The 24,495-nt window shown below is 36.0% G+C and overlaps 1 protein-coding gene across 2 annotated transcripts in view; it reads left to right on the plus strand.

Annotated features, from left to right (window-relative positions):
* The first annotated feature begins 1,977 nt into the window (after nucleotides 1–1,977).
* C5 (complement C5) overlaps nucleotides 1,978–24,495 on the plus strand; it is an 86,563-nt gene continuing 64,045 nt past the window's right edge. For both annotated transcript variants that reach the window (XM_054727018.1, XM_008152129.3), the window contains exons 1-10: nucleotides 1,978–2,042; nucleotides 5,871–6,063; nucleotides 7,739–7,901; nucleotides 8,187–8,257; nucleotides 10,825–10,916; nucleotides 12,923–13,005; nucleotides 15,861–15,951; nucleotides 18,197–18,311; nucleotides 21,397–21,523; nucleotides 24,123–24,238. In XM_054727018.1, the coding sequence (XP_054582993.1) occupies nucleotides 1,978–2,042; nucleotides 5,871–6,063; nucleotides 7,739–7,901; nucleotides 8,187–8,257; nucleotides 10,825–10,916; nucleotides 12,923–13,005; nucleotides 15,861–15,951; nucleotides 18,197–18,311; nucleotides 21,397–21,523; nucleotides 24,123–24,238 (1,116 nt within the window). The remainder of the gene's footprint in view (nucleotides 2,043–5,870; nucleotides 6,064–7,738; nucleotides 7,902–8,186; nucleotides 8,258–10,824; nucleotides 10,917–12,922; nucleotides 13,006–15,860; nucleotides 15,952–18,196; nucleotides 18,312–21,396; nucleotides 21,524–24,122; nucleotides 24,239–24,495) is intronic.

The following is a 24,495-nucleotide window of genomic DNA, read 5'->3' on the forward strand; positions in this document are numbered from 1 at the left end:
GGGAGAGGGAGAGAGTTAGAAACATAGATGAGAGAGAAACATCAATCAGCTGCCTCCTGCACACCCCCTACTGGGGATGTGCCCGCAACCAAGGTTCATGCCCTTGACCTCAATCAACCTGGGACCCTTGAGCCAAACCGGTTAGGGCAGATTCATTATTTTTTAAAAAGTTTTCTACTTGAGAAACCAATATCATCACTATTCACTTTATAATACAAGCAAAAAACTTGTACTTAACATACATATATCATCTATAATGATTTAAGTGTTCTCACTTTCTCCTTGTTGGAGAGTGGGAATGTTTGAGCATGCTTCCAGAGAGGCCGTGGACTATGCCCCAGATAGAGTTGTCAGTGCTGACACTAGGCCAGGCCTTGAGATAGGGTCTCATGGCCCCTTCCCAGCATGTAGGCCTTCTTTCACAGAACACTGTCAGCTTTCTGAAGAACAGGATGACCCTGTGAATAACATGGTCGTCATTGGCATGATCCTGACGTTGCTTGGGAAAAACTGTTTTGTCTTGGGTTACTTGTTCTGCAAAAACCGGATGTGGTTAATGTGCTTAAAAGTGGTCCTACACAAAGGGTCGCTGCTGCTCTCTGGTCTCCCTGCGTGGAGAATGGCAGAGTAGTCGCCGGGTCGTCCGGCCGCCCGGCTAATAAAGCTCCCGTGGTCATTCACTCGCATCCGCTCCACAACACTCCTAATATCTTTTCCCGAAAATGATGGCAAGAGTACTTTGTTTGTTTTAACTTGACCTATCTTTCACAACCCAGTTTAATCATTTCACAGGTATTCTTTTGAAACAAATGGGCTAGATGATCAGACAATAGTGACATATTTTTACCATTTTAATAATTTATGCAAGAGATAACCTTTAGTGATATTTGTATATCAAATGAATTCAGTATTAAAGGATTTATAAAATAGAACCTTATTAATTCAAAGCAATGAATGCCAATGTGACCATAAAACATCTGAATTACAGAATAATGTTTGGAGAAATTTGTTTTATTATTTTAAAATAGAGTACTTATTACGTATTAAAGTAGAAATGAGTGCTAATAAAAGGAAGGTAATAAATTAAAAGTTTTATAGTGAACATAAAACATCATAATATCTTAAAGATAAAATTGTATTTCATTCTAAATTAATTACTAGTCTCATTTGTTATAGGAAGCTTTGTTTTTCCTGAGCTCTTACATTAAGATCCTCACTGAAAGATTTAACCTGAGGTTTTATTTGTGTGTTTTTTTAAAAGAAAAATATTCTGTGTCTGAATGGCTATACATTTTGTATTTGTGGTGTACAAATTAAGAGATATTGGAGATATCCATTCCCTACTAAATACTAAAGTACTTGACTGGCTACTTATTTCCTAAAGAATGATGCTGGCATGCTCAACGTGGCATTTTCATTGCCCATCACAATCTTCCCTCCACCTAATGTTCAGCTTCTTCTCTAGACTGGGATAGACCAAGGAACTATTCCATAGACCTCCTTTGCAGATTCAACTTATCATTAGGCCATTCCCAATTCTAACAACAGTATTGCTCAGGACTTCTCTAAAAAAGACCACTCAGTGAGCCCTGTCTAAACCAGATGCTCACAGATGATGTAACGGCAGAGCAATTACCCTGGCCAAAAGAGGAAAGGCCAAGGGCAGTGTGACTTACCGGTTTCTAGCTTTAAGCCATTCATTGCAGTGCCAAACTCCCATGTTAGAATCCCTTTCTTTGTATTAATTAAAATAAATTCTCTAGATGTAAATCCCTATAAAGTATCGCCTATTTTTATACCTGGGCATTAAAGGTTGCTTCAGTTCTGATTTTATTTTTCCAACTTAGAAGTCTTTCTTTCTTACATTAATAATTAACCAGTAAACTAATTTACTCAAATTCTTTTAGCTGGGTTTATTTAAAAGGAGAGTAACTTCAAGAAAAAGGTTATACCCATGGTTTACTGCTGTCTCCAGCCATGGGTCTTTGGGGCATACTTTGTTTTTTAATCTTCTTGGGGAAAAGTTGGGGACAGGAACAAACGTAAGTAAAAGAACCTATCTTCATTTTCAATGTGTCTTAGTTGGGATGAATGAAAAGTACAATCAGTTAACTTTGTTAATTTGAAAATTACTTTCTACTTCTGAGAATGACAAGTGAATATTCTCATCTGAATAAGAAAGTCATGGAAGTATTTTGATTTGATGAATAGCTAACAATATGACAGCTTTTACGGGATTGCTATTTTTTTTAAATTACATAAGTGATTATTCAAATTCCACTTTGAAAAAGCACAAACTAATCTCTAGATGACAAACTTTCTTGTCATTTATTGCTTATTTATATTTAGTGCATTGTTTTCTAAATACTGTGCATAATTAAACAAGAGTTACTTGGGGGTTAATTCTAATACAGTGATTTGAAAAACTATTTTAATTATTTTTATATTTACGAGCTCATTCTTCACAATGGTTAGTGTTATTGAAATACTGTATATTTTAAACTATGTCTTAAAATAGAGATCTCATATCTAGAAATAACATTATTGAAAAGGAACTGAGTATCTAATTGAACCTACTAACTTCACATATGAGGATAAGTGCAACAGGGAAAGTAACTTACTAGAAGTCACTGTTAAAGAGAGACAGAAGCCATGACCGGTTTGGCTCAGTGGATAGAGCGTCGGCCTGCAGACTGAAGGGTCCCAGGTTCAATTCTGGTCAAGGGCATGTACCTTGGTTGTGGGCACATCCCCGGTGGGGGGTGTGCAGGAGGCAGCTGGTCGATGTTTCTCTCTCATCGATGTTTCTAACTTTCTATCCCTCTCCCTTCCTCTCTGTAAAAAATCAATAAAATATATATAAATATATAAAAAGATATTTTAAAAAAATAAATAAAGAGAGACAGAAGCAGGACTAGTATTAAGGACTCCTCGTTACCAGTTTAGTCTTTTTCCAGTTTATCATAAATGTATAAATATGTAAACTATATTATGGATATAAATGTGTACTTAGGATCTCATAAATCTGATTTCCTTGCATTGCTACAATCACCCCAGTACCTTTGGTATTTTTTATTTATTCATTTTTGAAAGACAAGTGGCTGAAGTTCAAAGAGATTGAGATTAAGTGGTAGAAATAGGACTAGGATTTTGAATTCTTCCTATACACTGTACTGGCCTTTAATAAGCATTGCCTCTCTTTCTCTTGAAAAAGTGAGAGTGTACCATTTACAACATGGTCATCAGTCAATTAAATTAATAAATTTATGTACAGCTTGCATTCTAGTGGGAAAAGCAAATAATGAATGAACCAATGAATAAATAAGGTCAGATGATTATTCATGCTATGAAGAAAGAAGCAAAGGAGAGTAATAGGATAAAAAAATGATGAGGAACTATTTGAAAATGTAGACAGATAAGGTTCTTTTTAAAATTTATTTTTTATTTTTTTCCATCACCATTCTCTAAGGCACTCATACAGAACTTGAAGGAAGTAAGGGAACAATCTTGGCAAATATCTGGGGAAAGAACATTCCAGGTAGAGGCAAACTAACATTTTTGCCCCATGCAAGCTGAGTGGCCTGATCCTTTGCAACTATTGAAAGAAAATTTAAAAAGTACAAAATTCTTTAGATTAGATTGTGCTACTGATAAATCAGTATAGACCAAAATCTGTAAAAATGGTGGTTTCAGAGCCATCTTTTAGAGACTTGTAAACACTGAGTATTTTATGTTTCCCCACCACTACCACATAAATAATTCAAAATTAAAACATAAAATACAAAATTTCTAAGAATATTGAAATTAAAAGACATATTTTTTTTCTAGATTTGCAAAACTCTTGATTAATTCAGTGTAGTACAGCAATTGAAAGTGTTACTTCAGGAAACAGGCTGCTCGAGAACAATTCCAAATTCTATAACTTATTAGCTGTGTGACCTTGGGCAAGTTAATTATCAGTTTTCTCATCTGCTCATCTGTAAAATAAAGGTAATAATAAGACTTTCCTCAGAGAGTGGTTGTAGCAATACAGTGAATTTATATATCTATAATATACTTAAAAAGGTACTTAGCACATTGTAACATTTCTGTAAATTTACCTTATTATCATCAAAGCTAAAGTTTTCTTATTTTCCAGTATTTCTGGGTAAGCACATGGGGAAATCAGATGATGGTTGGAAGTCCGGAGATTCTTTTCTCTCTTTCATAACTTGACTGTAAATGGTTCCAAACTAGTTGTCATGTAGAATTGCCAGATGTTTAAAGGAGTTAATTGCCTCCAAATTAATTTCATTGTTACTAAACACTTGCTGATTTGAAAAGACTTTTTAAATGTCATAATTTTGACAGGAGCTTGCAATAATTCTGCCAGTTGAAGTGATGAGCTCTTAGGTCTCAATCATTATCTCCTTTTGGGTTGAAACACTCTTTTTTCTATGTAGTAGAATAAACACTCTTTTTTCTATGGAGTAGCTCTCACTATTCAAACTATATACTTTGTAATATAATGAATAACCTGGTTTATATTTGTAGGTTTTCTTTTAATAAACAATGAAAAAATCACACATTAAAAAATTTTATTTCAAAAATATATAATTCATATTCATTCTTGTATAAATCACATGAAAAATAAAACTGAAGTAACAGCCTGTGGCTGTGAACAAAGCTTGTAACTTTGACCTCAGTTTAACACAACCAAGAGAGATCTGAATATAAAGTCTTTCATTCACATATAAGCCAGGTGACCTCAGTCAAATTAACCTCTTATCACTTGTAAAATAAGAAAACAATAGTATCTATGTCATTGGCTTGTTGTAAAGATTAAAAGAATCTATTCTAATAAAAGGGTAATATGCTAATTAGACTGGACATCTTCCAGATGTCCTTCTGGACAAAGCCACAGTGGTGGGGGCCGAGGCAGAGGCAGTTAGGGGCGATCAGGCCAGCAGGGGAGGGCAGTTAGGGGCGATCAGGCTGGCAGGGAAGAACAGTTAGGATTGGGTCTAAACTGGCAGTTGGACATCCCCCAAGGGGTCCCGGATTGGAAAGGGTGCAGGCCAGGCTAAGGGACCCCCTCCCCTGCACGAATTTTGTGCACTGGGCCTCTAGTTGTATATAAAGTGCTAATACAGACACTCATATATGATAACTACTCATTTCTGTTATTATCATTATTATTGTATAATTGTGATTATTTGGTCTCTAAGGACTCTATAACTATTTGCATTTTCAAATGCATTCTCCCAAACTCACTTTTATTCTATCTTTTTGAAAAATCCACTCACTAGTATAACACCAGTACTTCTAAGATTACTTCTTTTCAAATAATTTAGTGAAATTAATGAATCTTAACATTTATTGAGTACTAAGCATGCTAAGTGCTTTCATGTACATTGTCTCACTTCATCCTTACCTCAGCCTGGTAAAGAAGGTGATATTTTCACAGTTAAGTTATTTTTGTCTCAGAAAGGGTTAGTGACTTTAGCATGGTTACTCAGCCAGTAGGTGGCAGTGCTGGAATTCAATCACTGGTAACTGTTGCTTTTTTCTACTTTGGGCAAAAATAGTGACCCTATTTACATGTTCTAGTCAACACCATTAAGTCTTCCTTTGTTGCAGTAGCTCAGGAAGGTGTTATTACTACCTTCATAAATGTTAACTAAATCTCCAGTGCTGATTTCAAGCTATTTCTTCTTGGAGACTATGCTGAAATGACCATAGATCACAAATAAATTTTAATTAAGAAATTATTTTTAAGTTGACAAAATGTGCCTATTTTAAATTGAATATCTCAAGTGAGATGAAGAAATCAGAAGTATAACAAAGTATATCATATAGAGATACTGATCCTTCTCTTCCTGTTTCAACAGATATGTCATATCAGCACCAAAAGTACTTCGTGTTGGAGCATCTGAAAATATTGTAATTCAAGTTTATGGATACACTGAAGCATTTGATGTAACAATCTCCATTAAAAGTTATCCAGATAAAAAAATTAATTATGCTTCAGCCTCTGTTACTTTATCCACAGAAAATAAATTCCAAAACTCTGCAATCTTAACAGTATGTATTTATCTTTTATTTTCTATAAACATATAAAATATTCTCAATTAAATGTGTTTAACGTTTGAATATTGATAACATAGAGATTTGATCTTTTATAACATTATATCTTTGTGTAATTATTAACTGATGTATGTCAGTCACTAATGATAATATGAAGGAAACAGAAAGTTCTAAATAGGAAAATAAAATTGTACTAACATGTAAATAGTTGAAAATGCATTGAAAATACTTATTATCTGTGAAAATTATCATTAGAGAGAAATAGAGAAATATGATATGTATATTGATCTGTAATGCATTGCCTACAGAAAGCCATAGATGCTATTGAACATTTATAGTTAATAAATAAAAAAACCTTGATCAAATAACTTTTCTTCTATTAAGTTATTATAATATAGCTTGGTTAGAAAGGTGCTTTCAACTCATTTCTTATTAAAAATTCTGATAACTAAAAATAATTTTCCATACTTATTTAGCAACATGAATAAATATAACCAAAATATTATTTTAAATTACAATAAAAATTCAAAAATCAAGAACCAGAAAAATAAAAGACTACTAGGGCTCTGCGGTTCATTTATACCACTATTTCTTAAAAGAGAGTTCTGTTTAAACAGTGCTAACTTAGTTAATTGGAAAGGAGATTAAGGTAGACAAATCATAAAAATTAGTGCATATCTTAAGCGTCTAATTTTATCTTAACATTATAATGTATCTTTATTTGCCAATTGTTTGATATTGTGCCAAGGTCTTTTCTTCATGTGCAGACCCACTGATTGGAACGCCAAATCTTATTTACTATGTGCCACACCTTTAACGAATCATCTTTGTTCTACAGTTTCTGTTTCTTTAAAGTGGACAAAGTACTTCAAGACACTTGCGAAGAACCTGAGTGCAGAATCTTAATAGTTTGTTACTGTTTTCCAAACTTTGCAGTACTCTCACATATGTAATTTCAAGCAGTTGATTTTAGTGATTAACTTTTATCCTGTGTGTCAAAGCCTTAGTTTTCAGAGAAGCACTTGTTTTTCTTTTATTACTTTTTGTGTATTAAATTTGCATACCATGCAACGTAAAGTGGATAATTATAATTACTTACAAATATTGGAAAGCATGCAGCTCAACTGGTGGGAACAGAAGGATATAGATATAATACAAAGTGTCCAGATATCAGTGAGGATGTTGAAGGGAAGAAATGGAGACCATGAGCTAATCCAGCAAACTGATGAAGTAAAAAAGAGCTTCTATAATGAAAAAGGGTTCTAGCTGTTTTGGCTCAGTGGATAGAGCATCAACCTGCAGACTGAAGGGTCCTGGGTTTGATTCTGGTCAAGGGCACATGCCTGGGTTGCGGGCTTGATCCTCAGTAGGGGACGTGCAGGAGGCATCCAACAAATGATTCTCTCTCATCATTGATGTTTGTATTTCTCTCTCCCTCTCCCTTCCTCTCTGAAATCAATAAAAACACATTTTAAAAAAGAGAGAGCTTCAATAGTATTAATAGTTTTACTAAATGCATATAACATTTAGGAAACACTTTCAATTGCTTAAAACTAAATTTTGGTTATGATATTTAACACTGAAGGGCTTTGGGCAAAATTTATTAGAAAATCAAAATATTTTATAACCTTAAAACGATTATGTTCTTTTTTAATCAACATTTCTGTTACAGATACAACCCAAACAATTGCCTGGAGGAAAAAACCTAGTTCCACATGTGTATTTGGATGTTTTATCAAAGCATTTTTCAAAATCAAAAAAAATGCCATTAACCTATGACAATGGATTTCTCTTCATTCAAACAGACAAACCTGTTTACACTCCAGAACAATCAGGTAGAGTATAAGGTGCTTCTTCCCCTGGGGAGGACAATTGACACTACTTAGAGCTTTCTAACACTTGAAATTATGTGGACACAGGTTTTTAAAAGAAAAGACTCATTAATAATTTATATATTTGCAGACTAACTTTTTCTTTCTTTTAAAAATAGATTTTGGTGTATTGACCATGTATTGATTTATTTTAATGAGATTCATCTCTTTTAAGAATGATTATTGTTAAAAAAACTAAAATACCCTTGTGTTTAACAGAGTTTTTGATGCTATCAATTATTCTTACAGTAAAGGTTAGAGTTTATTCACTGAATGATGACTTGAAGCCAGCCAAAAGAGAAATTGTCTTAACATTCATAGTAAGTATGTTATTTACTTAAATAATAATTTAACTCATTTTTAGGATAAGATACATTATTTTATAACCCTACCCTAATGCCATATGGACTCATTCAGTGTTCAGTAAATGGTGACTGAACACTTTCTGTGAATATAACATTGTATGTCTATATCTTTAAAATTGGCATGTGTAAAGAACCCATGAAAATGAAATCTCAATGATTTTAAACTAAATCATTTAAATATATACTTCATGATTTCTTTCTTTAAGAACATCAATCAATCACTAAGAATTAATTGAATATCTATTATGAGATTTTTTATTTGTACAATTCAAGATAAAGAATTATAACCTATGAAATTTACATTTAAGGACCTTAGAGTTTAATAACTAATATACTAACACATGAAAAATAGTGCTAAATCATGAGGTAAAGATGAGCAGTTACCTATTAATAGTATAGATGTATTAGTAATGGCCCTTCCCTATAGGCTACAGCACCTTTTCTCCTAATTGTACAATAGGACAAATGACACATAAGCTCAGAGGGAAGACAAAATAGGGGTGAGATTGAAGGATGATGTAATTCTTTTCTGGAATTGAATACGTAAAGGACATCTTAAGCTGGGTCTTAATGAAAGGAATATCCATAGGTTTTTTTTTTTAAATAATGAAGAACTTCCCATGGTAATATACAGTATAGCATGAGTTTAGCTCTTACAATAAGAAATGGGGATAGTACATAAACTGGCTGACTGATGTCAGAAGTCGGGAAGAGAACTAAGGAGAGGTAGTGTCAGCTCAAATACCCTTTTTCTGTCAGAAAATACTAGAGTATGTGGTCAGATGCTGTTTATTCCACCTTCTGCCCCTCTCAGTGGTTGAACTTGAGTGATGTAGAATCCTGACACCATACAAGGAAGAATGGATGCCACATGTCTTGTGTAAGAGCTGTCCCAGGAAGACAGGATTGAGGAATTTGATCCCAGAGCAGTGGAGAGTCAGCATGCAGAAAGTGTCCTGAAAATGAAACCCGACAATGAAGGGGTCTGGGTTGCCTGTCACTACTTGAGCCAATTAAGCAGAGACAAGGATTGAATCGTATATGAGCATTTCATTTTCCAATATTGCCGGCAACATGGGAGAGCAGTGGTCATCCACAGAAATTTGTTCCACATACCCCCCCCACCCCCCTATAAACAAGTTGCTTATATTGGGTAGAAGGACAAAGATTAGGAATGGGTAAAGTGGTTATAGATTACAGGCAATGCATGCTAGGGGTTACAAAGGGTAGACGCTTCCAGGTGGTTACAGTCCAGGATTCCACTGTTTTGGCAACAAAGTTGTTAATCTTTTCATGATGATAGGCAGTTCTCAGATAAGGAGAATGGACCACATTTTGAGTTTAACTCCCAGGTCCCAGGGCATACAACTCCCAGCCAGGTCAGAGCAGGCTTTCTTTAATGAGAACAAAACAATCACGGTTAACAGAGCATGATTAATATTTCTTATAACTATAGCTATTCCCCACTATTCTATTTCTGCCCCTAACAAAAACAGTACTTGAGAGAGATCATCTTAGAAGCACCATGTACAATGGACTGCAGGGATAAAGATTAGCCTAGAACAGTGGTCGGCAAACTCATTAGTCAACAGAGCCAAATACCAACAGTACAACGATTGAAATTTCTTTTGAGAGCCAAATTTTTTAAACTTAAACTATATAGGTAGGGACATTGTTATTAACTTAATTAGGGTACTCCTAAGCTGGCCTTTGCTAAAAACTCAAGGGGCCAAAGAGCTGCATGTGGCTCGCGAGCCGCAGTTTGCTGACCACTGGCCTAGAAGATATTTAGCTTAAATTCTAATTCTTTTTCAAAATGGACCTTTGCAACTCAAGAAAAAAAATACCTAAAAAATCCGACCATTAATTTCACAGTCATGGCATATAGTGGTGAATTTCTGGGTTAAGTTCAAAATGGACCTCTACATGTAGTCCAGAGAAAATAAGAAACCTCATTTAAGTTATTTCCAAGCCCACACACAAAAGGAAGCTGATGGGAAAGCTTTGTGAAAACTTTAAAGTTTGTTTAACTAATTTGAATGTTTTATCAAGCTCAAAATGACCATATTGCAACTATAAAGTATCTAGCTAATAAATGCATTTTATAGATTTTGGTATCTATAAAGCCTGTGAGTTCACATTTGATTAATTATAACATCAGTTATTTCTACACTTAGTTTTTTTAGTTATACAAGATAGAGTTGAGTCTCATCTAAATAACCGAGACTAGGATACCTGGAAACTAATTTATACGTGTGTGCGTGTGTGTGTGTGTGTGTGTGTGTGTGTGTGTGTGTGTGTGTGTGTGTCAAGAGAGGGAGAAGGGGTCCAAAAAAGAGAGAGGGAAGTGGCTTAAATGAACCATATTTGCGTTCCACACATTTAAATAATCTTTCTCCTTCATATTTAATTTGAAGGCATGGATATTTGTTAGTAAATATTTCTGTAGATCAAATATAATATAATCAGTTAATTTTTAAAATGCAGTTTATGTGCTTTGATATTGTTTGTTTTATTCAAAGGATCCTCAAGGATCAGGAGTTGACATTGTAGAAGAAAGTGATTATACTGGAATTATCTCTTTTCCTGACTTCAAGATTCCATCTAATCCTAGGTATTTTAAAATATTTGTTAATAAAGTTTTCTCTAAAAAACACATCTGGAACTTTTGGTGGTGAGGCAGATCACCAGTCAAATGAAGCAACCTACTGTGAAAGAACTGAGAATTTGAAAAATCTCTTAAAGTGTAATGAGAAGCTAGACTCAATTTATGGGGGAGGGGAGAAGAGAATTTCCCAATACTTCTCATCAATCTATTTTACACATAGAAATTAAACTTTGGAAGAGGAAAAAATAGACCCCAGACTTACTTACTTTCTTTCTTTTTTCTTTTTTAATCAAAACCATCAACCTTCCATCCTTTAAGAAAATCAAATAGACTATCAGTCTAAAAGGCTAGTGTGGTCCCGTGCCTTGCTCTGAAAGTTATAAATATATTATTATTTGTAGTCTTTTCTGCATAGGCTATCATATTTCAAGAGGGAGGATGTTCTTGGAGCTATTTCTTCCATTTGGCCTCATGTTAAAGGATTTAAGAATATGTTTAAACAGAATCCAATGTAAAAAAATATTTAGTGAACACATTCCTAGTATGTGCAAAGTACAATAGGAATGAGAGATATAAAATAGGAATGAAGAATCCACAGTTCCTGCCTTCAACTTGTTTAGAGTAGGACAAATAAGATAGGTGCACCTATAAATGGCCAAATTACTTTAAAGCAAAATCTTTTTATGGTCATTTTTGCTTTGTCCTCTAGAAGGTAGTTTATAGTTAATTTACTATACTGAAGGTTATCTAGAAATTTGGATTAAATTGGAGAACTTAAATAATTTGGATAATTTTTAAATTGTATACTTTCTTGAAAATATTACATACCCTGTAGCACAGACCTGAACCTATTTTACAACTATTACCATTTCTCCAACTGTTATAATTTCTTCATCTTGTGCCATTTGCTCTGTGACAGATTATGTGTCAACCATGGTAGCTTCTCATGGCCAGCATTTTCATGCTCCAGTACCTTTGCACATGTTGTTTCCTCTGCTTAGTGTTTTACCTTGTTCTTCATAAAGCTGGCTTCTTCCCATTCTGTAGAAAACAGGTTAAATGCTCCCTTTTCAAAGACGTTAGTCCTGGATACATGATCTAATGTAGTCCCTCTCTTTCTTTTATTCTCTTATTTCTTAGTGACACTTATTTCAATTTTACAATTATTTATTTAATTATTTGCTTGCCTTTTATTCCCACTAGACTGTAAACTCCTTGAGGACATGGATCGTGTTTTTATTGTTCACTGTTATATCTCCAGCATTTCAACATAACAGGCACATTGAATTAATGATGATGATAATAGTCAATGTATTGATTGATAACCGGTATGCAAAGTAGATATTGTCTTTCCCATTTCACAAATGAGGTTAAGCAACTTCCCAAGTATCTAATTTGCTAATAAATGGAAAAATAAAAATTTGAAATCCCATGAACTATTAGCTCTATGAAGATGGACCTTTTTATCTTGTTTATTTTTTATCTTCAGTGTTTAATCCAATGCTCAGTAAATAATTTTGACTGAAGGTTTTTAATTAAACCCAGATAATTTTCCTCTTTGAACAAGTCATACTTTGTTTCCAGCTATAGCTTCTTTTAATTGAGGTGTGAATTTTATCATTTGGATAGGCTTGACCTGAATTATATGTTTCTAGAGACATTATTATGAATGTCCTACTATAGTGTAGATTTTAATATTATATTATTATAATAAAGCTCCAGAATCAAGTAAATTCTCAAGTATCATAAGCTCTTCACTTCAAAGCTATTGACAATATTAAGATAAAGTACCTGAAAAAATAACACAACATATGAAAAACTAATTACTAAACAGTTTCTAATATCCCCAAAACACTCAGCTATTTCCATTTATTGCAAATAAAATATATCACTTATACTATATACATCTTAACTTACTTTTCCCTCCTCAAAACAAGAATTGATTAGATTTCTGCTGGGTAAATTAAAAATATTTGAAGACTTCTGTAATTTTAAATATCTTACTTTCACAGATATGGTATGTGGAAAATTCAAGCTAAATATAAAGAGGACTTTTTAACAACTGGAACTGCATACTTTGAAGTTAAAGAATATGGTAATTTTTGACAATTAAAAATTTATCTATAAAGAATTAATGCTTTTGCAATAATTATTTTCATTAATTAATTTAATGTAAATTCAATCCCTGAAGAAAAGGCAACCTACTGATATGGTCAGAAGTACTGGTGGAGGGGGTGAGAGTGATTGTCCCCATTCCTAGGCTCTAGTTTCAGCATGCTTTTGTTAACCTTGAATAAATACACTAACCTCTCTGGACCTTTGTTCCTCAACATAGAACTTGAAGAGTCCTAGCCTCCTCAGGAGCTTGACTAGTTAAGGTATTTTTCCAAATTATGATTTTAGGAGAAATTTACTCAGATGAGGTAAATGGAACCCAGAAAGACTAATAGAAGATTTACTAAAGTCATTACAACCAAGTAGTGACAGAACAAGGACAGCAATTTCCTTACCTCTAGTCCAATGCTATTTTTCTTCTGGTTCACAAATCCCTAATATATTTATTTGGAAATTAAAGATATTCTTATTTTGAAATCAATCACATTAAAGGACTAATAATTAACATATAAATAGATTAATATTTCCATTTTTAATAGTTTTTATTAGAGTATTTGTGTGCTGTAATATCAAATTTAACTTTCTTGAAGTCATTTTTAATCCCACATAAACACACAAATTTAACAATTGAACAAAACAGTGAAAACAGATTTGTTACAATGAAACTCAACTTTAAGGATTATAGGCTTGCCCAGCCAGTGTGGATCAGTGGTTGATCGTTAACCTATGAACCAGGGGCGTGCAGGAGGCAGCCGATCAATGATTCTTTCTCATCATTGATGTTTCTATCTCTCTATCCCTTTCCCTTCTTCTCTGAAATCAATAAAAATAATAAATAAATAAATAAATAAATAAATAAATAAAGATGATAGACTCTCAATACATATAATTACAACCAACCTCCCTTCCTCCAAGTGTTTTTGCTGCTTTCTGTATATATCTAAAATTCATCTACCTCTTATTATCTGTGGCCACCCTCATCTATTCATCACCAGGCTTTCTCCTGGATTACTGCAAAGCCTCTTGATTGCTATCTCTGCTTCCAAACTCTGTCCCCTTGGTTTTAGCCAAAATAATGTTGAAATGCAAATCTCATCGTGTTATATCACTATTGAAAAGTCCCCAATAGTTCCTCCTTCCTTTTATAATGAAAAGCAAAATCTCTAATTCGAGCTGGCCTACCTCCTCTTCAGCCTCATTTTATACTACTCTCACCCTTGCTTCTCTCCAACAATGGGTACTTTGTGCATGATATTCCATCTGTCTACAACAGTTTTCCCCTCCCTCATTGCCTCCCTAGCCAGTTCCTACTCACCTTTCAAGTCTCAACGGATAAGCCATTTATTCAGAAAAGCTTTCCATGAATTCTCTTTCCTGAGTAGGATTATCTGTATTTCTTCATATCTGTTTTCATAACTGTGGCTTAGGTGTTTATCTGTGCTTATGCCTGTCTTCCCTGCTTGACTGTGAGCTCATTAAGGACAGGGTTTGTGTCATTTTTGTTCACTGGTATATCACGGTTGACCGGAGTGTCCCTGCTATATGGATGAAAGGGTGAAATATTTCCTTGCATTTCATATCCTGGAGAGAGCACATCTACCTGGATCTTTGATAACATAGGAACACAGCCTAGAGCAACAAATGGCATTGTTCTTTTACTTCTAGCCTTCACCATCCAGAAAACACATAAACTGTATCTGTAGCTAACTATCTCACTTACAGTTGTTTGCCAGTCTATGTCCACAATATCAGGGTCACTCAATCACCCAATTTTCTATTAACTGCTGTGTAGGTTAATAGAATTAGAATCCAAAAGCCCTGGTACACAGCCTGAAAATATATAAAGAGAAAACAGTGGCATTTCAACAGGTGATATTATTTTCTCTTGGGCAATCAAGATACAAAAAAAAAAAAGGAGGGGGGAACCCAACTCCTTTCTGCTCTAATTTTTACTTTTGCATGGGTATTATTTCTTATAGTTCATTATAAACTCTCTTTTCTTTTTTAAAATATACTAGAGGCCAGATGCACGAAATTCATGCAAGGGGCTTGGCCCTCGCAGTCCAGCTGCCTCACTGCCCCCCCCCCCCGCCCATTGGTCATTCCGGAAGGTCGTTCCACCGTTTGGTCTAATTAGCTTATTAGCTCTTTATTATATAGGATTTTTATTGATTTCAGAGAGGAAGGGAGAGGGAGATAGAAACATCAATGATCAGAGAATCACTGATTGGCTGTCTCCTACATGCCCCCCACTGGGGATCAAGCCTGCAACCTGGGCATGTGCCCTGACTGGAATTGAACCATGACCTCCTGGTTCATAGGTCGACATTCAACCATTGAGCCACACTGGCTGGGCATAAACTCTCTCTTCTTGACTAAAGTCAGAGTTTTATGCCAGACTGGGAGGATTTTATCTACTGGACAAAAATGGAAAACGTTAAATAAACAGGAATTTTCTATTTTTAATTTAATAAATATTTATTAAATATTTATTATGTATAAGACTTATGAGAAGGACAAGAGGGGAAGATATATAAAGATATATAGAGAACATTTTGTTTTCAAGGAATCCACACTCCAGTCAAGGAAATAAACAATTGCCTATAATAAATGCTGTAATCTAAGTATAAACAAAGTGCTTCTGATACATAGATAGCTGGATTGACCTCTGATTATTGGAGTAGGAGACTTCCCAGTGATGTCATAATTGTTGTTTTTGTCCCTGATAATGATGATGACTACAGCTGGATGTTGTGTTGATGTTACATCAACTGTACCAGACAGAAGGCTGCTCTAATTTAAGTGGTAATATTGCCTTTTCCTTTTTATTTTCAGTGTTGCCACAGTTTTCTGTCTCAATAGAACCAGAAAATAGTTTCATTGGTTATAAGAACTTCAATAATTTTGAAATCACTATAAAAGCAAGGTAAGAAAGTTATTTATTTTTTATATTATCCAGCTAAATTAAGTGCCAAAATGAGATCTGTGATTTTTTCCCCAGTTTTATTGAGATTTAATTGGCATATAACATTGTGAATGTTTAAGATGCACAATATGTTGATTTAATACATTTATGTTGTTGAGATCTTTGATTTATTGGCAATGTCTGCCATGAGTTTGGCATTGACTGATTGAGGAGACATTATACCTATAGTTTATTTGCTCATTCTGATGTAAGCTGGTTCTGATTTTAGCTTTGTTGTTATTCACCAGCAAAAATAATCCTAAAGAATCGTTGTGTACATTTAGGAAACAGCATGACTTCGGATATTGGGACTGAGATATGAAGCCTTCTTTCCTTTTCATTTATTAACTAGAGGCCCAATGCACGAAATTTGTGTAAGAGTAGGCCTTCCTTCCCCAGACTGCCAGCAACGGCTTCCCTCTGGCACCTGGGACCCGGGCTTCCCTCCAGCCACCGGCAGGAACCCAGGACCTGGGCTCACCTTGCAGCCCCAACTTCGTCCAGAAGGACATGCGGTCTAATTAGCATATTACACTTTTATTATTATAGACTGAGGCCCAATGCACAAAGATTCATGTAAGAATGTGCCTTCCTGGCAGCCAGCACCACCTTCACTCCGGCTGGAGCCCCCTTTCCACCTTTGCTCAGGCCTGGAACTGCCTTTCTGCCTTCACTCTGGCCCAGAGCCGCCTTTCCGCCTTCCCACACTGCCCAGAGGCCTGGAGCGGCTGGGGCAGTGCAGAACGCCCCCAGCCGCTAGGCGCCTGTGTATGCAAATTAACCCACCATCTTTGTTGGGTTAATTTGCATACTCGCTCCTGATTGGCTGGTAGGCGTCGCAAAGGTACAATTTGCATCTTTCTCTTTTATTAGTTTAGATGGCTTAATCAGCCAACTAGTGCTCCATAACTACTTCAAGACTCAATGCCTTAAAACTATGGCCAATTATAAGTTAGCTGGCAGTTCTGCTGATCTGGACTAGGCTCATCTCAGCTGGAGGCTGGCTGGTTTAGGGAGGTCTTACTCACATGTATGGTAATTGGCTGGCAGTTAACTGAAGCTACAAGGATGATTGGACTATGTGCATCTCTCACCAACTAACAGGCTAGCCTATAGCAGCAGAAATATTTGAAGAGAAAATATGGAAGCATAAAAGTCCTCTAAAGGGCCTAAGCTTGAGACTGGCACACCATCACTTCCACCACATTCTGTTGTCCAAAGCAAGTTACAAGATCAGCCCAGGAGGAAATAGACTCTCTTTACACTCTTTACACATAAATAGCTGCAAAGATGGTGAACATATGGGCAAGTGGAAATTGGGGCTAGTTTTACAAGCAATCTACCATAGAAGTTTAGGTCATTAAAAAAGGCAGTATCATGTAGTTATTAATAACAACAACCAATTTATATAACCTTATCAGGCAGTTTTGAAGCACTCTGTATATATTAGCTCATTTAATCTTTATGAACACTATGAGGTAGGCACTATTGCTATCCCCATTTTACAAACAAAAAAATGGAGGTACAGAAATGTTCAGTAATTTGCCCAAGATTGCGCAGCTAGTAAGCCGCACAGTCTGTCTGGTTCTGAGTCCAGGCCCTCAAATGCTGCCCTGTACTAATTCTCTTCTAAAATAGAGTGTTTGTTACTTAGTCTAAAACACATAAAAGGATCACCTGACATGGAATTATAAAAATTAATTTCTTCTAATGGAGACACGATTTGTTCAAACTCTGAATAAGGAAAGTTAATTCTTGCTATAGTATTATTTGCTGTGTGGAAAATTTCTTTTACTCTTACTTTAATTCTAAACTGAAAAGGTTTAATATGCAATTAGGATTAAAATAAAATTTATCTCACATAACAGTAAGATTGGGCATGCTGCTTTTAAATACATAAAAGGAAATAGGAAGCGGCTCCCCACTGACATCAAAATCATCAAGGAAGCTGTGTGTTCTGTAGGAAAGGGCTCCGGACCTGAGTCTTTTGATTTCCTCAAGATCAGTTTTTTTCATAAAGCACATAGTTATAAAATCTGCATTTTGGCTTTATTATTGTAATTTTATGAGGATGAAATGTAATTGTGGATGGAAGACAATTTAGAGTGTATCAAGTACGCAATGTAATTTCAAATTGTTAGTTTATCTGAATTTTATTTTTATAACCTTGATAGCCAAATAATCTTATGGTATTACTGTTTGACAGATATTTTTATAACAAAGTTGTTGCTGAGGCTGAAGTTTTTGTCTCTTTTGGAATAAAAGATGACTTACATGATGATAACAAAGAAATGATGGAAAAAGCAATGCAAAGCACAGTGGTAAGATGTTAAGATGTTCACTCGTACCTAAAGATACATCATAAATGCTAGAGATGGAAAATAACTTTAAAATTATCTAGTCTGATCCCTAATTTTATATAGGGATGGGAAATGGAAGCTGAAACTCTCCATTGGCTTCTCATTGTCCTTAGGATAAAGCCAACTTTCCATGACATCAGCCTCCCTCGCCAGCCTATCTCCTGCCACTTCCCACCTTCCTCTCCCTTACACTAGTCTCTCTTGCTTCCAGGCCTTTGCAGTGCTGCTCCTGCTTGAGAATGCTCTTGCCCTTTGTCTTCTCCTGCCTCTTCTTTGTCTGGCTAATTCCTCCTCAGACTTTAACTCTCAACCTTGACTCCTTTCCTCTGGAAAGTCTTCCTGATTCCTCTCAACTGGGTTAACTGCCCCTGCCAGGTACTCCCTTAGGCCTTGAGCCTCTTAGTAGAGTACGTTTTACGATTTATTCTCAACCAGGGACTATTTTTACCCCTACGGGAAAATTTGGCGATGTCCCACAGACATTTGTCATTGTCATAACAGGGGAAGAAGATGCTACTGGCACTTCATGGATAGAAGTCAGGAGTGCTGCTAAACTCCTACAATGTACAGAGCAGCACCCCCCAACAGAGTTATCCTTCCAAAATGTTAATAGTAATGGTTTATTTACTTTTCTATCATTTGTAATGGTTTATTTACCTTTCTATCATTTTCTACACTAAATCCTTTGTGAATCTGAATTGTTCCCACTATATACTCAGAGCCAGCATGGTTCCTGGCAGATAGTAGGTACTACTCTCTATATACTTATGAGTGAATGAATTTGATACCATTGTAATGAACCCAGTTATTAATTAATAGAAAAGGAGCAGGGGAAGGCCAAATAGTATAGGCTTGCCATTTGTGCAACTTTGCTAGAAAGCTGCAATTTAGACACATGCCCAATAAAGTCTGAGTGAAATAGGGAAGTATTTGCCTGTCATTCATACCTGGGAACAGGTCCTTGGTCAGAGTAGGCGTGGCCACTGCAAATATTTGAGATATTTAAATTTCTTAAACAAAGGAGTTATCTCTTTTGCTTGATTCCCGGCCAGCAGGGGCCCTCACACTCCTGCATTTGCCCACATGGCCCATGGATAACAGACACACTGGGTTAATGGACTATACCTAGCCTAATGCTACACCAGACCCAGCTCCACCATGGAACAGAATCTCTGCACACTGGCTTTGCTTCTAATTCTGCTGAATCCCTAGCTGCACTTCTTCCAGGACTGGTTTAAGGGAAATGGGACTTTACAGACACAAGGATATAATTCCACACAAATAAAAATCACTCATCCACCAGTGCAAATCTCAGAAAATTCTTTTTCTCAAGGTATCATGAGGATCTGACTTTCCAGCACCCAGTAGGGAAAGGGATACTCACTTTCACTGGTGGACACGGCATTTCCACCAATAACAAATTTATTGGCAAGTTACTTGTCCAAGGTTAAGTAAGAGCTAGTGGTTGCTGGGACCAGATTAGAGCCCTGGTCCCCTTTTCCCTTATTCATTTATTTTTACATTATACCACAGATGATAAGGACTCATGTCATTCTACTCAGTGTTATATATTCATGTAGTTTGCATCACCAATTATTTAGCCTTTGCTTTCTCAAAAGACACTTTTATTTGTTCAAGATATAAATTAGATGCCTCTTTAAAAAAAAAATATATATATATATATAGGCTAGAGGCCCAGTGCAATTGCGGGGGGGGGGGGGGGGTGTGGCGGTCCCTCAGCCTGGCCTGTGCCCTCTCGCAGTCTGGGAGTCCTCGGAGGATGTCCGACTGACGGCTTAGGCCCGCTCCCCGCGGCAGTTGGACATCCTTAGTGCTGCTGCAGTGGCGGGAGAAGCTCCTGCCACCGCCTCTGCACTCGCCAGCCATGAGCCTGGCTTCTGGGCTTCTGACTGAGTTGCACTCCCCCTGTGACAGCGCACTGACCACCAGGGAGCAGCTTCTGCGTTGAGCATGTCATAGTGAGAGGTCATTCCACCGTTTGGTCAATTTGCATAATACCCTTTTATTATATAGGCTTTTTTATTAGTTTCAGAGAGGAAGGGAGAGGGATAGATAGAAACATCAATGATGAGAGACAATCATTGATTGTCAGCCTTCTGCACGCCCCTCACGGGGGATCAAGCCCACAGCCTGGGCATGTGCCCTTGACCAAAATCAAACCCAGGACTCTTCAGTCTGTAGACCAAAGCTCTAACCACTGAGAAAAACCTGCTAGGGCTAGATGCCTCTTTTTAATGCAAGATTCTATGCTATGCAACAGATGTATTTCAGAGGAAAGGGGGGGCAGCCGGAAGAGATTAACTAAAGAACTTATATGCATATAGCATAGCCCGTGGACAAACAATAGTGTGGGGAAGGCCAGGGGAGGGGGTGGGAATGTGGTAGGTAGAGGAGATCAAGGAGGTGCAGGGGGCGGGGGGGATAGGACCTCTGTAATACTTGCAACAATAAAGATTTTTAAAAAATGGTTCTATACTAGACACTGAGACTTAAAGCCAAATAATTCAAAAATCCCTGGCTTCAAGTTATTTAGTTTTAGAAGAAAAAAATAAGGCAAAATCTATTTTACTATTATGCTTAATAATTAAATGATACAGTATGACTTAACCCTATATGCCTTTACCCATTGTATGTTTTTAATTAATGTTTCAATATGTAAGCAGCAAAGCACAAATTAAATATAAAACCCAATAAGCTCTCAGTTAAGAGCAAAAGTAATCCGAGAGGCCTAGGAAGATAGATGATGACTTAGGGATTGGAAGAAGACATCTTTGTCAGCTAGTACAAAAAAGACCTAGTTGAATCAAATAATGTTTAAGACTCCCCATGTCTATAATTCAATAATATAAATTAGAAAATAACATTCTGGGCTTAATTTTAGACCAGTCATTTACTTTATTGCTGATGCTCAACCATTCCTCTGACATTGACCTTCACTTTGAGAGGCTAGTAAAAGCAGATTTTGTTAATTTTTCCTTATAAGTTTTTCTCTGAAATAACTCTTTTATTTCCCCCCTTTAAAAAGATGATAAATGGAATTGCTAAAGTCAAACTGAACTCTGAAATGGCAGTTAAAGAATTGTCCTACAGCAGTCTGGAAGACTTAAACGATAAGTACCTTTATATTGGTGTAATAGTCATAGAGTCTTCAGGTAAGTTTCTTTCTTTCTTTCTTTCTTTCTTTCTTTCTTTCTTTCTTTCTTTCTTTCTTTCTTTCTTCCTTCCTTCCTTCCTTTCTTTCTTCCTTCCTTCCTTCCTTCCTTCTTTTCTTTTCTTTTCTTTATCTTGGGAAATATTTAGACAGTATATTAAAGGTATAAATTATACCTACAGTTCTTTCATATTTAAATTTTACTTTTGTGTCATTAAAAGCTAGGATTAGAATATAGCTTTGCCACTCTAGTCATTGGGTTCCCATTGCTTCAACTGCAAGATAACACCTGCCCAATTGATATCCTGAGTGGCTCTGTAGGCTATCTGGCTTGAACATCCGGCACCCCAATATTCTCACCTGGTGAGAAACAAAATAAAAATGAAATTATGTATGTAAAAATGTTTGATAAAGTGGTATGAAAATGGAAGTTATTATCATTATCATTGTTTTAGTCTCCTTATCTGTGCAATGATGAAGTTGAACCAAATGCCACCTAAAACCTTTTTCAGCCGTAATGTTCAGAAATTCTGTCTAAAATTGGAGGCAATAGTGTTTTTAAAATGGATACAATAATAGTATATAATTTGTAGGGTTGTGGTTAGGGTTGAAGAGTCAATATACCCAAAGCACTTAAAACAATACTTGTCATGCCCTGGCCATTGTGGGTCAGTTGATTGTCATCATCCCATGCACCAAAACGTCTCTGGTTTATTTCCTGGTTAGGGCACATGCCTGGGTTTCAGTAGGGGGCATGTAGGAGGCAGCCGATTGATGTTTCTCTCTGATGTCTCTCTCTCTCTTCCGTTCTCCCTTCTTTCCTTTCCCTCTCCCTTTCTCTCTCTAAAATAAATAAAAACATTTTATAAAACAGTACCTGTTACATAATGAGGACCATATAAGTGTTAGCCCTCCTCCTTCTTTTTCTTTTTCTTTTCCTCCTCCTCCTTCTTGGGTCCACCTACTACTTTCTTATCCTTAACATCTTTTATAGTGCTCTCAATCCCACTCCAATGGGTTTTAATAGTAATTATTATTCCACATTGAGTCAAATTGTCTTGCTTCTGGTATGTCTTGATTACTAATGTTCTTTATATTTTCAGGTTCATATTGAACCCCAACTAACCTTGAACAAGTAATTTAACCACACTGAGTCTTTTCGTTTTCTTTCTGTCTGTCTGTCTGTCTTTCTTTCTTTGTAAAATTAAAGTTAAACCCTAATGCCTCTTTCACCTCTTTAAATTTGTACTTCTAGAATAGAAGAATGGAGGTAATTATTCAGATATTGAGCACCTTGTATGTATCAGATGTCCAATAGATGTTGGATAATGGGGATAATTTAATACTCCTTGCCCTGGCTGTTGTTTTTATCATTATTTTAATGTTTCTTCCTTATTTTTATTTTTGCTCAATTTATTTCAAATAAATTCAGCTTAAGAAATATTTATAAAGTAGTCAGAGTGTCGCTAAGCATGCAGGCTTCCAAATATGAATGATGTATAATAATCAGCACTCAAAGGCTAACAACATACTAGCATCAGTTATAACACAAGTAAACAAAGCATTCTATAACACAAAGGAATTCTATGTATGCTTTAAGCACAATAATTGTTATTGACCTTGAGAGGAAGGTGAGCTCTTAGGTGATGGTTGAGCAACCAAGAACAGTGTCCTAAAGATGATCAGTCTTGCAGGATAAGTAGGGTTTTGAGACAAGAATGGTAGATAGGGTGAAGTCAGCATCCTCTATACAGGGACATACCAAGGGTGGAAAGTGAATCTTGATCTTTGATAATAACATATTATCCAGTTAGCCGAAGTATAGGGAGTATTAGGGATGTAATATTGGGAAGGAGTTTGGGGACACTAGAACTTTGTGTGTTATTTTTAATAGATTAGCTTAAGTTTAGCTGGAGGGTAATGCTATTGGGCTCTTGCCAGTGGACCCTCAATGGGAAACTGCAGGCCAGCTTCAGACTTAGGGCAAGTGTCATTATTTAATATGTTAGGCATTCCCTAAATAAGCATTGCATTAAATTATATATAAATAAAACCCAATAAGACTATAATTTAAAAAAACTAACATTTAAAACTATTTGGTGGTATGTTCTTAAAAAGCCTTAAGATGGAGATATCATTCTTTGATTCTCTCTACCTCAAGCACTCTTTTCTGACTTCCTCTAAATTTCTCTCCATATTTCTCCACTCTAATGGTAAATCCCCTGTAAAGCTCAATCTCTGACCTATCTTTCCCTTCTCTCCTTAATCCTTTTTACATAATCAACTGAAACTCAGACCACTGATGAAAAGTAGTGTCCCTTCTTTGCATTCTTCCTCAGTCCAGCTCTATAGCTCTAATTCTGCATGGGATATATTTACATACAAGCCTTGTACATAGGCTTTGGAAATGCCTGAGGTTTAAACTCTTCTCTGCACTGCCCCTCTGAACCAAGACGTATGTCCTACTTACAACTGATAAATGAATGAGTGCCAGAATGGAGTGAGTGAAAGAACAAGTCTGTGGAGTCATAGTGACATAAAATAGATCCCTGTGTAGATAATATTCTAAAAAGGTCAACATGATCCTGTCATTTCTTCAGGTGGATTTTCTGAAGAGGCAGAATTTTCTGCCATCAAATATGTCCTCTCTCCCTACAAACTGAATTTGGTTGCTACTCCTCTTTTCTTGAAGCCTGGAATTCCATATTCTATCAAGGTAGGTGGGAGGCAGGGAGAGAAACTGCTGAATATAATTGTCTTTTTCTGTTTACAGAAAACATGGGTGTAGCAAATAGGGGAAGAACTCTAGAGAGGCAAATCATGGAGGGAACTCATTCTGTAAAAGTTGCCCCTCCTGTTATGTGGACAGGGGTGGGAAACTGCAGGCCAGTTTAAGCCTTAGGGCAAGTGTCATTATTTAATACTAGAGGCCCGATGCATGAAAATTCATTCACTGGAGGGAGGGTCCCTCAG

Source organism: Eptesicus fuscus, chromosome 15 (genome assembly GCF_027574615.1).
Source record: "Eptesicus fuscus isolate TK198812 chromosome 15, DD_ASM_mEF_20220401, whole genome shotgun sequence".
Classification (NCBI taxonomy): domain Eukaryota; kingdom Metazoa; phylum Chordata; class Mammalia; order Chiroptera; family Vespertilionidae; genus Eptesicus; species Eptesicus fuscus.